The following is a 13,404-nucleotide window of genomic DNA, read 5'->3' as shown; positions in this document are numbered from 1 at the left end:
AATACTTTCAGGAGTGGGAATACAGGGTCCCATCCTTTAAACAGTTAATCACTGCACACTATTTCGACCAAGTCATCCTATCAGCTCTGATATGGTTTAGATAAAAGTAACACTGAATTACTCGTAACCTTTCAAAATACCTGAAATCTTTTTAAGTATTACATATGGTATATTCCCTCTAAACATCTCAAATACCTGGTGGAAGCCAGTAAGGCACAGTGTATCAAACTGTTTAAGAATTTTATTCCAAAACTCTCTCTACTCCTTAGCTCTAAATGCAATGCTGTGACGTATAATATCTCCCCACCACCACTCCACAAATCAGTTAATAGCTCATACCCACTCACATCAACATCAGTGCTGCTCAACTCTGTAAAATCATAAGATCTTTCAAAAAGAACTTTATAAGCACTATTTCATCATCTTAACTAGTTATGACTAAATTATCAATGGTAAATATATTATCACTGAAGATAGTGAAATTATTTAATAGGATGCTAGGAAGGCAGAAAAGGATAATTCCACATAAAGAGGCAAAGTCTCCAAAAATCCAAATACCAATTTTGAACAAATTTAGACAATAAGGTATTAAACCTCATCTACTTTTGAAAAAAAAAAAATTTAGCAAGTTACAACTTACCTTCTCAATCACTTTATTTCCTCCAAAACGAGTAACAAATTCTGCTGGAGAAGCCACGGTGAAATCTCGCTGTGAGTCTATCTTCTTTCGGTCTCGACCCTGCTTTACTAGGTGCATGCCAGACATGCTGGACCTATAAAAATAGAGAAACCATGAAAGTCTATAGATTTCTTCATACCATCTATCTCTCGTGGAGACCTGCTCTTTACTGTCATACTTCTGACAGGACTCCCAACTGCATCCTTGTGAAGACTGTATTCTAACAGATCACACACTTTTCAAATAGGAGAGAATTTCCTTACTTGTAGAAATTTAAGAACAACAACAACAAAAAGTGTTTCTGAGTAATAAAAGATAGTACCAAGGTTTACCAACAGATGCCATCACAAAAAGATGCACAAAAGACTGAATGAAATGAGATGATATAAATAAGACTCAGAGAATGTAATAGCTAAAACATAGTTAGCAAGTTTGTTTCTGGATCATGACTCTGACATGCAGAAGACTTTCATCTCTGTGTTTCTAGCTTCCATCTTTCTTATGAGCTCTAAACCCACATTTGTAACTACTTAATATTTCATCTGGGTATTCCATGGGTATCTCAATATCAACAACTCCAAAACCAAATTCTTTACAAGATAGCACTATATACCTTATTTTATTAATTATAAGATGTCCCATTTTTTTACATTTTAAAATCTCTAAAATTGGGATGCATCTTACAATTGATGGTGTGTCTTACTTAACTGGAAGGGTTTTTTTTTTTCCTTGTTGTTGTTAGTTGCTCTCCAGTCGATTCTGACTCATGGCCACCCCCTGTGTGCAGAATAGAACTGCTCCATAGGGTTTTCAAGGCTGTGACCTTTTGAAAGCAGATTGCCAGGACTGTCTCCTGAGGAGATGCTGGTTGGGTCTGAACCACCAACCTTACGGCTAGTAGTCGAGCACGTAACTGTTTGTGTCACCCAGGGACTCCTCTCCTACTAGAATGGCTAAAATCCAAACACTTCTAACATCCAAACAGCCAATTCTCACTATGCCTTCTGTTTATAATATTAATGTGGTTTCTCTTTCTCTAACTGGACCTTGACTGACGTACCCTCTCAAAGAGTGTTGTAAGGATTAAATTAGATTATGGATATAAGCTCCTTTACACACTATTTGGAGCCCTAGTGGCGCAATGGTTAAGCTGTCAGCTGCTAAGGGAAAGGCCAGCAGTTCAAACCCATAGTGACTCCATAGAAGAAAAGACCTGGCATAAAGATTACAGCCTAGGAAACCCTATGGGGCAGTTCTACTCTGTCCTTATAGGGTTGCCACAAGTTTCAGTCGACTTGATGGCACACAACAACAATAATAATACACCATTTGGTCTCTAGGTGGTGCAAACAGTTTGTGCTCAGCTACTAACCAAAAGGTTGGTGTTTCAACTCCACCCAGCTACTCAACTTCCATAACATTAACCCATTGCCATCGAGTTGATTCCAACTCATAGAGAAGCAACCCTATAGGATAGAGTAGAACTGTCTCATATGGTTTCCAAGGCTGTAATCTTTACGGACGCAGACTGCCACATCTCTCTCCCATGGAGTGGCCGGTGGTTGGAACCACTGATCTTTCAGTTAGCAGCCAAGTGCGTAACCACCGTGTCACCAGAGCTCCTTTCCATAAGATTACTGCCACTGAAAATCCTACGAAGTGCAGTTGTACTATGACACATGTGGGGTCACCATGAGTCAGAATCAACTCAAAGGCAATGGTTTTTTAAATAATATTTTAATGTGTTTTTGGTGAAAGTTTACACAGTAAATTACTGTATTTTAAAAAGCAAATAACACGCATGCTGTATTTTTTTGCCAACCACACAACCCGCCCCCCCCCCGTTAATTTCGTAAGTGAGCTATCTGTGCATTATATGTGTAGGTGTTATTTGTGAAAAAAATACAGTAGGTTCCCATTTGACAATTTCTATACAAATTGTTCAGTGACATTAGTTACATTTTCACAATGTGTCAACATTCTCTCTGTGTTCTGGTTGTTCCATTTTCAGTATTCTAGTTTCTCATCTTTGCTTTAGAATAAATGTTGATCTTTTGGTCTTAGATGGTTTTTTAGCAGAGCATTGTACTTGCAGGTAATATCTGTTATTTTGTGTTTCACTCTGTTATTTCACTAAAAGGTGATCTCAGGGGATAGTTTCAGTTCAAGGTTTAAAGAGTGTCTCAGGGTGATACTCTCAGGGAGTGCTCTGGTCTCAAATGGTCCAGTAAGTCTGGCCTTTTCTAAGAATCTGAGTTTTGTTTTACATTTGTCTCCCATTCTATCCAGGACCATCTACTGTGACCCTAGTCAGAACAGTCAGTAATGGTAGCTGGGCATCATCTAGTTCGTCTAGTCTCAGGGTGGATGAGGCTGTGGCTCATGTAAGCTATTAGTCCTGAAGACCTGTTTCTTCTCCGGACGAGTACAGACCAATAGTTGTATCTTTGATGGCCACCTGCAAGCTTTTAAGACCTCAGACACTACTCACTTCACTAGGAAACAGAACATGAACTTTGTGAATATATTATGCCAATTGACTGAGTTGTCCCATTAGACTAAGGTCTTAATACGCTTTCAAACCTAGAAAACCAATCTCACAAGGTGAATGGTTATTTCTGAGAAGTATCTGTTACTGTGTCTTCTATAACTATGTGTTCCTGTATACACGTATCTGTACTCACACATACTATAGACATTTCTATCTATGCATTTTTGTTATACACGCTGTTTGGTAAACAGCAGTTTTCTTCTCCTATTCCTATGTTATCTCCTTTCCCCTACAATCTATCTTTGATGCTGCAGTAAGTTATCTTTTCAAAATAAAATAGTATGATTAAAATCTTCCCACAAAGAAAATACCAGGTCCAGATGGTTTTAAAAGACAAGTTCTTCCAAACTTTCAAGGACAGTTCTAAACAAACTTCCAGACAACAGGAAAACAGGCGAAACTCCCCAGTTAGCTTAACAGTGATATCAGTACAAAGATGTTACATGAAGGGAAAATTCCAGGTCTATTTTACTCATGACTACAGATGTAAAATTCTTAAACAAAATATCCTAAGACAGTGAGGTACTGGTGCAAGAATGGGCAAGATATTAGCCAAAAGTATGTTCACTATGATCAGATTAAGTTTATCTCATGGAAGTATGGTTTAATTTTAGAAAATCTATAAATGTAAATCACACAAACAGATCAAAAGGGCAAAAACCATATGATCACCTCAATAGATGCAGAAAGAGCCTTTGAAAAAAATTCAACATCCTTTCATGATTGAAAATGCTGTATTAGAGGTTGTAGTTGGTGCAATTAAAAAAAAGAATAGAGGCATTAGGCATTGCTACGTGATCATTTACATAGAAAACACAAAGAATCTGCAGACCAATTATTAGAAATAATAGGAGGCCTTAGTCAAGTGTCTAGCTATATGATTAATATGTAAAAAGTCCCAAAATATTATATACAGCAGATTACATGCAGATTAGAAAGTTAAAAACAATTGAAACATATATACTTTTGATACACAGAGATACAATAAAACCATATAAAAAGGAAAATAAGGGAACATGATGAGAATGGGATTAAGGAAAGTGGTTCTCTCTGTGGGAGGAGGCAGGGAGATGGGTTGAGGAAGAAAGACCATATGGTTAGATGTAGGTTATTGGCAAGGATCTGTTTTTGTTTCAGGTGGTGGGTTTTCTTTCTTTTTTTTTTAATTTTTTTTATAATTGTACTTTAGGTGAAGGTTTACAGAACAAATAGTTTCTCATTAAACAGTCAGTACACATATTGTTTTATGACATTGGTTAACAACCCCATGACATGTCAACACGCTCCCTTCTCGGCCTTGGAGGAACTTTTTTTTTTTTTTTGGTGAAAATATACATAGCCTAAAATACACCATTTCAAAAATTTCTACATGTACAATTCAGTTATGTCGATTACGTTCTTCCAGTTGTGTTGCTATTCTCACTTTAGATGAAGGTTTACAGAACAAAATAGTTTCTCATTAAACAGTTAGTACACATATTGCCCTATGGCAATGGTTAACAACCCCACTACATGTCAACACTGTCCTTACTCAACCTTGGGTTCCCTATCACCAGCTTTCCTGTCCCCTTTTGCCATCTAGTCCTTCTCCCTGGACTTCTGTGCCTCATTAGTCCCGTTTTGTTTTGTGGGGCTGTCCAATCCCCGGCTGAATGGTGAACCTTGGGAGTGACTTCACCACTGAGCTAAAAGGGTGTCTGGGGGCCATACTCTTGGGGTTTCTCCAGTCTCTGTCAGGCCAGTAAATTTGGTCTTTTTTTGTGTGTTAGAATTTTGTTCTACATCCTTCTCCAGCTCTGTCCAGAACCCTCTATTGTGATCCCGGTCAGAGCAGTCAGTGGTGGTAGCCAGGCACCATCTAGCTGTACTGGACTCAGTCTGTGGAGGCCTTGGTAGCTGTGTTCCATTAGTCCTTTGGACTAATCTTTTTCTTGTATCTTGTTCTCTTCATCATCCCTTGCTCCCGAAGGTGAGAGACCAGTAGAGTATCTTAGATGGCTGCTCACAGGCTTTTAAGACCCCAGATGCTACTCACCAAGGTAGAATGCAGAACAATGTCTTTATAAACTGTGTTATGCCAATTGAGCTAGATGTTCCCCGAGACCATGGTCCCCACAGCCCTCTGCCCAGCAATTCAGTCCCTCAGGGAGTTTTGATATATGTCTATGGAGCTTCCATGACCTTTCCTTGTACAAGTTGTGCTGGCTTCCCCAGTGTTGTGTACTGTCTTACCCTTCACAAAAGTTACCACTTATCTATTGTCTATTTAGTATTTCCCCCCCATCCCTCGTAACCAACAAAGATTGTTACTTTTTGTGGGTAAACTTTTTCATGAGATTTTTACAATAGAGGTCTCATACAATATTTGTCCTTTTGTGATTATTTCATCAGCATAATGTCCTCCAGTTTCATCCATGTTATGAGATGCTTCACAGATTCATCACTGTTTCAAATTATTTTTACATTATTTTTTTAAATCACTAAATAGTAGTGGGCCACATGTGGACCAATGCTGAGCAATCGTGTCATGAACCAAGGATTGTGATTATATAATTCTATGCACCTGAAATTAAAACCACACACTCCTCAAGAGACCAGCTTTCAGTTATCTAGGGAGACAGAGAAGGGACAGAGAATAATTCAACAATAAGGAGACAAGAGGGGAAGAAAGCCTTTACTGATAAAACTAAGCTGGGGAAGGAACTGGTCATGAGATTTAATCAATGATCTGGAGGTAGTAAAGGTGTGCTCTGAGGGTCATTTATAATGAAAGAGGAAAGAAAAACAGAAATCCATCTTTTAATGATGGGATCTTTCATAAAGCCACAGTCCTACTGTTATTTGCAGTTGTCTCCAAACTTCACTAAAAAAAATAACAAGCCAAAAAACCCTGTGTGCCAAATGTCAGGAGAACAAACAGTTGCTTTTCCCTATCCATCAATCAAATGTTATACTTCATGGAACACTCCAGTATTGCACTTAGCTTAATTCTACGTGTTCGTGAAGATACAGCACTTTACAAAATGAAACAGCAATTACATATTGAGTCATCAGTTGATGCTAAAACAATGCAACAAAAAGCTGCCCTGCAGCAGGTTTAAATAGGTATGTTTGTACAAATATATGTATATATACACACATATATAAGATAATCCATAAATTGATTTAAATGGGGCAGCGCAAAGAATTCAGTAATTAGGAAAAGCTTTAAAAAAAAAAAAACCTCCTCCTCCTCCATCAACTTTAACCAGCTTCTTTCAACACACAAAAGCCACTCTACGTTAAATGAAACAATTAATAAATAAAAGAAAAATACCACCAAAAAAAAAAAAAATTCAAGTTGCTTCCCTCTGCTGTGTTTTGCTAGTTTTTTAAGTACTATTTCTTACACTTGACTACAATTTTAAATATGTGAATGTTTCTATCTCTCCTTTAGACTGTTTAAGTCTTCCTGAAAGCAGTCACCAAATCTTACAAGGTTGTCTTTTCCAGGAACCAGCATACCATCTGCCTTTCTGCTCATATACAGTTTAATAGATTTAAGGAAAAAAAAAAGAAAAAAATTAGACCAATCTTCTTTCTTCCTTCTTTCAGTGCCTCTATCAATAAAACTCAGTGAGTAATTACCCCAAAACATTTCCCTACATTGTATGCAACTAAGGTAGCCCTTCTTAACTTGCAAAACCGTCACTCATGGAAGGGTGACAATGGGAGAGAGTTCAAAGACTCGTGTCCACCTAGTACACTTAAAGATATGGCCACGACAAAGGCTACACACTCCACAAACGGCACTCAATATATACGCTTGCGAACTGACTCTAAGACTGTCAGTCTACTAAAATCTTCTTTATCCTTCTCCATCTAGGGATTTAGTTATCTAGCATTTGGATTGGAACTTTATGGCTAAGAGAAGCTTCAAGGAAAATGAGACCCAGAGAAACACTGAAATTAGTTTAAGGACACAAAGCTAGTTTATAGCACCATCAGACCAAAAACCAGTTTTCCTACATCCCACTTCAGTGTTCTTCCAACTACACCATGCAAAATCTCTGATGAAAATAAAAACCAGTGACCTGAAAACAGTGCTAAGGTACACATGTGTAAATAACAAAAATAAACTCCCTGGTCTACAGCTTGAATTATTTGCCAGCAGTCTTATTTCTTTTATGACCTGATAGGTATCAATGTATAAAACTGAGTAACAACATGGATGAATCTCAAAAATATTATGCTGAGAGAAAGCTGACAGACACCAAAAGGTACATACTGTATGATTCCATTTATATCACATTCTAGAACAGGCAAAATAAATCTACAGTGAAGAAGCAGGTCAGTGGTTGGCCTGCGGCCAGGGTTGGGGGAATTGACTGCAAAGGGGCATAGGGATGATGGAAATGTTGTATATCTTGATCTCTGCTTTGTTAAATGCTGACGGAGTAGACGACAGTAAGAAGGAGGCCAATTCTCACAGAATACTCCGAAAGACTCAAGGATTAGAAGCACCACATAAGTGCCACGGAAGGTTAGGGAGTAGACTGAAGCGAAAGCAGAAGACCTGACTGGATGTCTGTATAAGCAGCAGTAGGAACACCACAGATACCCAGATCCCCTCCATCTTCTCCTGTAGCCATACAACTACTGGTTACCCACTCTAGCAATCAAGTTCACTGGAGTTAACTCTCTGAAGTGATAGAACTACTTTAGACATGGCAAGGGATAGGGGTGGTGAGGGAGGTGGTTGTCTACCAGGCACAGGTGAGGGGAGAAGTGAGACACCATGTGTCTTAGTCATTTAGCGCTGCTCTAACAGAAATACCACAAGTGGATGGCTTTAACAAAGAGAAACTTCTTTTCTCACAGTCTAGTAGGCTAGAAGTCCAAATTCGGGGCGTCAGCTCCAGGGTAAAGACTCTCTGTTGCCTCTGGAGGAAGGTCCTCATCATCAATCTTCCCTTGGAATAGGAGCTTCTCTGTGCAGCAACCCTGGGTCCAAAGGATGTGCTCTGCTCCTGGTGTCTCTTTCTTGGTTGTATGGGGTCCCCCCCAATCCTGGTGTCGTCCCCCCCACCCCACCCCCCACTTGCTTCCCTTTCCTTTTATCTTTTGTAAAATAAAAGCTGGTGCAGCCTACACCCCAGGAAAACTTCCTTTACGTTGGATCAGGGATGTGACCTTAGTAAGGGTGTTACAATCCCACCCTAATCCTCTTTAACATAAAATTTACAATCACAAAAGGGAGGACAACCACACAATACTTGGAATCATGGCCCAGCAAAATTGATACGCACATTTTTGGGGGGACACAGTTCAATCCATGACACCATGTGAAAACAAGAGGATCAACTGTAAGGACAGAACAGACCTCAAAATATCCACCTCCTGTCTATCTTTTCTCAGGAAGCTATTAGAGAATGTGGCCTTCCAAAAGGAAGGAGTAAACAAAAATACAAATAAAAAAAGGGAAGACAAGGGACACAGAAGAGAAGAGAACTCCTTAGATGACTGTTGCACAACAGACTTAGAAAGCAACCAGTTCAAACAGGAGGAGGGCCAACTGCTCTGGGGGGATGTCTCCTTGGCAAAAAAAAAAAAAGGACAGATCACCTGTATTTAACCATATTAAGAAGAGTTTTAGCATGCTGTCAGAGAGTTTGAAGATAAATTGGTTAGTGCATAGGCTACTAAGCAAAAAACAAAATCATTAGATTAAAAAAATTCACTAAAGAAAGGAAATATAACTCTAGAACAGCATGCAGCTTAGCTATGAATATGTACATAGAACATAAAAATGTAAATAATAAATATGGATTTAATAAAAAATTGTTAAATAACCGAATTAAAGAATGGGAAGGTATGGTGGGAAAGCATATGTGTGAGTGAGGTTGTAGAAGGATGTAAAAGAGCTAGTCCTCATTTTCCATAGAGGGAAGTTAATGGCTGATATATAAAATTGAAAAATCAAGAAATATCAGGTAAACCTATTATTTGAAATACAGATATAAAATACAGACAAAACAACTAAATGATCTAAGAAACAACTAAACAACTGTGCCATGGGGAAGAATAAAACAAAGTCTGCTGTTTTTATTTTCTTATCTGACTTTTAAAATTATGTTCACTCATATATTCACTCAAAATTATAACCTACACATATATACTATATTTGTTTGTACAGATGATCAATAGGTCCCTTTTCATTCTACAAAAACTCTATTTTATATACAGTAAAACCTGCGAAAGCTGGAATCTGTGTAAGGCGGGCGCCTGTCAGAGAAGGAAAACTCAAATATTTTCCACTAAAATGAGCAATAGAAAAGAGGTAAAACTGTACCGTGTCAAAGGCGGAAACCTTGTAAAGACCTGAAACAACAAGGCAGTCCCATCGTGTTTCAGCTCTCACGTTTCACTGTATATACATATATACATATATAATTTTTCTCAGTTTCTTTTACATCTCTTTATATATATATATTCTCAGTTGCTTTTACTTATTTGACTCTCAGTGGAATTTTTGCTTGCTTCTTCCACAAAAGGGCAGAAGAGGCAAAGGAAAGGATAACTGTTCTAAAGAAAATTTTGCCAACTCAGTAATTTTTGTTGTTTTCTGTTTTTGTCAAGGTCCAGTTTAATTTTTCGGTAATTTTGTTCACAATAAAAACTCTAGATCACCAAAACAAGCAAACAAACAAAAAAGATAATGGAGGGACCCTTAATGACTGCTGTCAAGCAAATCACCCAGGTCTTTTACATTAATGAAGTAGCAAGAAAACTGGGCTCTGCAAAATCCAGGTCTCTGCTGGTGAGGCACAGACCTGCAACAGGCCTAAGGAAGGCCCCAAAAGGTCTGATTCATCTCCCTCAGCTGGAGTTCTAACAGGAGGAAGAAGGACTGCAGGGTAAAGAAGCTTGTCCTCCTCAACAACTCGAGCCTGGTTACCACTGTCACATGCCAGGACAATTGCAGCAGGCACCTTCTCTGGCCCCAGAGACACGTTCTAAAAAGGTTTTCTGCAAAACTACCTTCAACAGGATGCCTCACACTACATAGAACTGATATCCTTCCCTCATAATAATTTAAAAGACTTCACCCTTGAAAAACCAGCCAAATCTAGTGAGCATTTCTGGCACAGAATGGCAGGTCCCTTAAAGAAATAATAGCACAGCAAGGTCTGTATGGTGGTGGTGTTTTAACGTGACTATAATATTAGGTGCGGGCTCAGATATCTGTGGTTCAAATTCTGAATGTAAAATAAACATTTAGAAATTCAGGAGCAAATATGCCAGGTTTTATTCGTTTCCTTAAAATACAGCTTTCATTTTCTTATAGACAATAAAACATCAAATTTCCCATAATTTCTAGGGCTTAGCTGTCTGTGCCTTATTGTTTTGTTTAAAGTATATTATCGCCCAAATATGGCACCCTAAAACTTACCTTCGGAGCATGTAATATCTCATCTCTTTATTTTCCTCTGCAGAACCCTCCATATCAAGATGACAAACGAATGGCAGCTTTTTCTTCAGATTTCGACCTTGTAAACACAAGCCACAGTGCTTCCTCCTGTTGTAGCTGCTTAAAGGCCGGGAGGACAAGAGATACTATGCCTTCTGCCTACTCCTTAGCCCTGCTTCAGTCAGACTAGAGTGTTCCTGATGGCCTCACACTATAGCTTTTTTGTCTTTGTCCCCAATTTCTGTATTTCCCCACCTTTTCCCTCTTTTTGTATTTTCCCTCTACACTTGGCCCACACACAGAATTGGTCAGTTTCTCAAGGGGACTGAAAAGAGAGGGGGGAGAAACATAAAAGCTTGTGTAACTAGTAAAAAGATCCTAGCTGCTCTGATTTAGCTGCAGCAAACATGGTTCAACAACGGTCACTTTCTTCTGACAGTCACCAGACAACAGCTCCACCACCCCTCCTGGCTGCCAGGAGTACATGATGGGGAGGGCCTAGGGCAGAAAGAAGACAAAGTTTACAACAACAACTGAGCCAAGAAAATAATGGGGTCACGAAATCCAGAGGGAAGAGGACAGCACAGCCTAAGCAGGTAATTTCTGAGAACCAATCAAAACAAATAATACTGATTATTAGATGGCAAGAGGGGGAAAAGCAGGTCAGGAGGGAAAGAAAGCAAATAGAAAGGACAGAACATGCCACCTACTACGGAAGTTTGAATAAAGCGGGAATCACGATTCTAATTTTCAGACCAAAATAGTGATACACAGACATATACATACCAAACCTTCTTAAACAACAAAATCTAAGATTTTATTAACCAAAACTTGAGAAAAAGAAAGGGGCTGGTACAAATGGGATATAGAGAAGATGTGAATAAAATCCCTGAAAGGGATTCAGACAAATATTTTAGAGTAAGAGGTCTAACCCAGTTAAAGCAGGGGAGAAAACTTCTGCCTACAGCCCTGGTGGCACAGCGGTTAAGCGCTTGGCTGCTAACCTAAAGGTCGGCCGTTCAAACCCATTAGCTGCTCTTTAGAAGAAAGATGTGGCAGTCTGCTTCCCTAAAGATTACAGCCTTGGAACCCTATGGCGCAGTTCTACTCTGTCCTACAGAGTCGCTATGAGTCAGAATTTGACTCAAAGGCAATGGGTTTGGTTTGTTTTTTGAGAAAGACTACCAGGACACATAAATTGTTATAAAAGCAAATTTGGCACAGATTGACAGACCCTGTAAGGAAATAAATATACCAAGGCTTCAGTGAAAAGAGAAAACTTAACCTTGTGAGAGAGAAGCAACAATGGCTGAATGTTATACAGTAACATCTTCCTACTTTAGCAGGAAGGTCATGATACTGTCAGCTTCTAATGGGAGAAAAACAATGGCAAAAGACTAACATCTTAGAAACTACAGAATCACAATTTCTTGAAACAAGTCCTCAGGACCAGTATAATTCGCCAGAGTCGTATCTAACCTGATCACACCATAGAAAAATCTTTCCCACCAAATTGCTGGAAATCGTTAATAAACTGATACTAACCATGCGGAGAACCTATTAACCTTCCAGAAAAACTCTCCAAAACAGAAGTACACAAATGACTGGGAGCACAGATAGAAGATAAATGATCAGATTGAAGACAAATGATTAAAGCAAACAAATCTCTATCATAGGACATTCAGGTGACTCAACTTGAAAAGACTCCATCAATCCACCCAACATGACCACTAGCCATAATAACAAATGGAAATCCTGGTTTGTTCTCTGGTCTGCACCACTTTGTATCACCCCTTCCACACTGTTCCAATGTCCCATAAAGTTAATCAAATTTACTTTTTCCTCCAGAGAACCCAGTTGACACCAACAAGCTCTCCTTTCTTTATATCTCTCTAGAATATCATATCTCAAAAATAAAGCACGGGGGCTTTCGTTCAGGACAGCTACAGTGACCACAGATGTAGCAGCAGCTCAGATTTTACACAAAGCTAAGTGTCTCCAGATACAGGCAGTTTCTAAGAAAGAATCACTCTGCCTTTGTTATATAAGTTCAACATTCAAAAAGCAAATAAAGCACTAAGTATAGAATAAAGCAGGCCATTTCATACTCAACTGTATCAGAAGAATACACTAAAGAGTAATAGTCAGTAATCCAGTTTGTGCTTTCTTTCACCAAAGGAAACAACCAAACACGAACACAGCATACTCAGATCTAAAAACAAAGCTAGTTTCTGCTCTTTTATGGGTGCTGCCCACAATCCTTCAGTAATATTAGAACGCAGAGAATAAAAAGCCACATTCATTCCTCCAAATTCAAAGCATCCCCATTTTAATCTACCATGAATACAGAGTGTCCAAGGCAGACACATACCTGGCACAAAATCCAACTAGAAGCCCACAATGATCCCAGCATTGTAACATGCCAAGCACCAAGGATGACGTAGCAGTTTATCCAGCAGACAGTGACGCGTTAGCTGGCTTGATTGTAAATGCAGTGTGAGTTAATACTACAGCACACGCTGTGAGAGACTGTTTTATACTGGCACTTTTTTTTTCCTTTTGGTTTATTGTTGTAGTTTAAATGAAGTTTACATTTCAAGTTAGTCTCCCATACAAAAATTTATACACAGTTATGTGACCCTAATTGCTCTCCCCATACTGTGACAGCACACTCCTTTCCACCCCTGATTCCCCATGTCCATTCAACCAGCTCCTAATCCTCTC

The 13,404-nt window shown here is 38.9% G+C and overlaps 1 protein-coding gene across 5 annotated transcripts in view; it reads right to left on the bottom strand.

The window, feature by feature from the left end:
- The window catches only part of ACACA (acetyl-CoA carboxylase alpha), a 302,953-nt gene that overhangs the window by 185,821 nt on the left and 103,728 nt on the right, over nucleotides 1-13,404 (bottom strand). For 4 of the 5 annotated variants that reach the window (XM_023732669.1, XM_023732666.1, XM_023732667.1 and 1 more), the window contains one exon: nucleotides 641-773. In XM_023732669.1, coding sequence (XP_023588437.1) covers nucleotides 641-773 — 133 coding nt within the window. Of the gene's footprint in view, nucleotides 1-640; nucleotides 774-10,662; nucleotides 11,065-13,404 lie in introns of those variants that run through there. The other variant, XM_004377834.3, reaches the window with a different exon arrangement.

The sequence above is a fragment of the Trichechus manatus genome, unplaced genomic scaffold (genome assembly GCF_000243295.1).
Source record: "Trichechus manatus latirostris isolate Lorelei unplaced genomic scaffold, TriManLat1.0 scaffold00054, whole genome shotgun sequence".
Classification (NCBI taxonomy): domain Eukaryota; kingdom Metazoa; phylum Chordata; class Mammalia; order Sirenia; family Trichechidae; genus Trichechus; species Trichechus manatus.
This window is presented reverse-complemented; position numbering and strand designations above follow the sequence as displayed.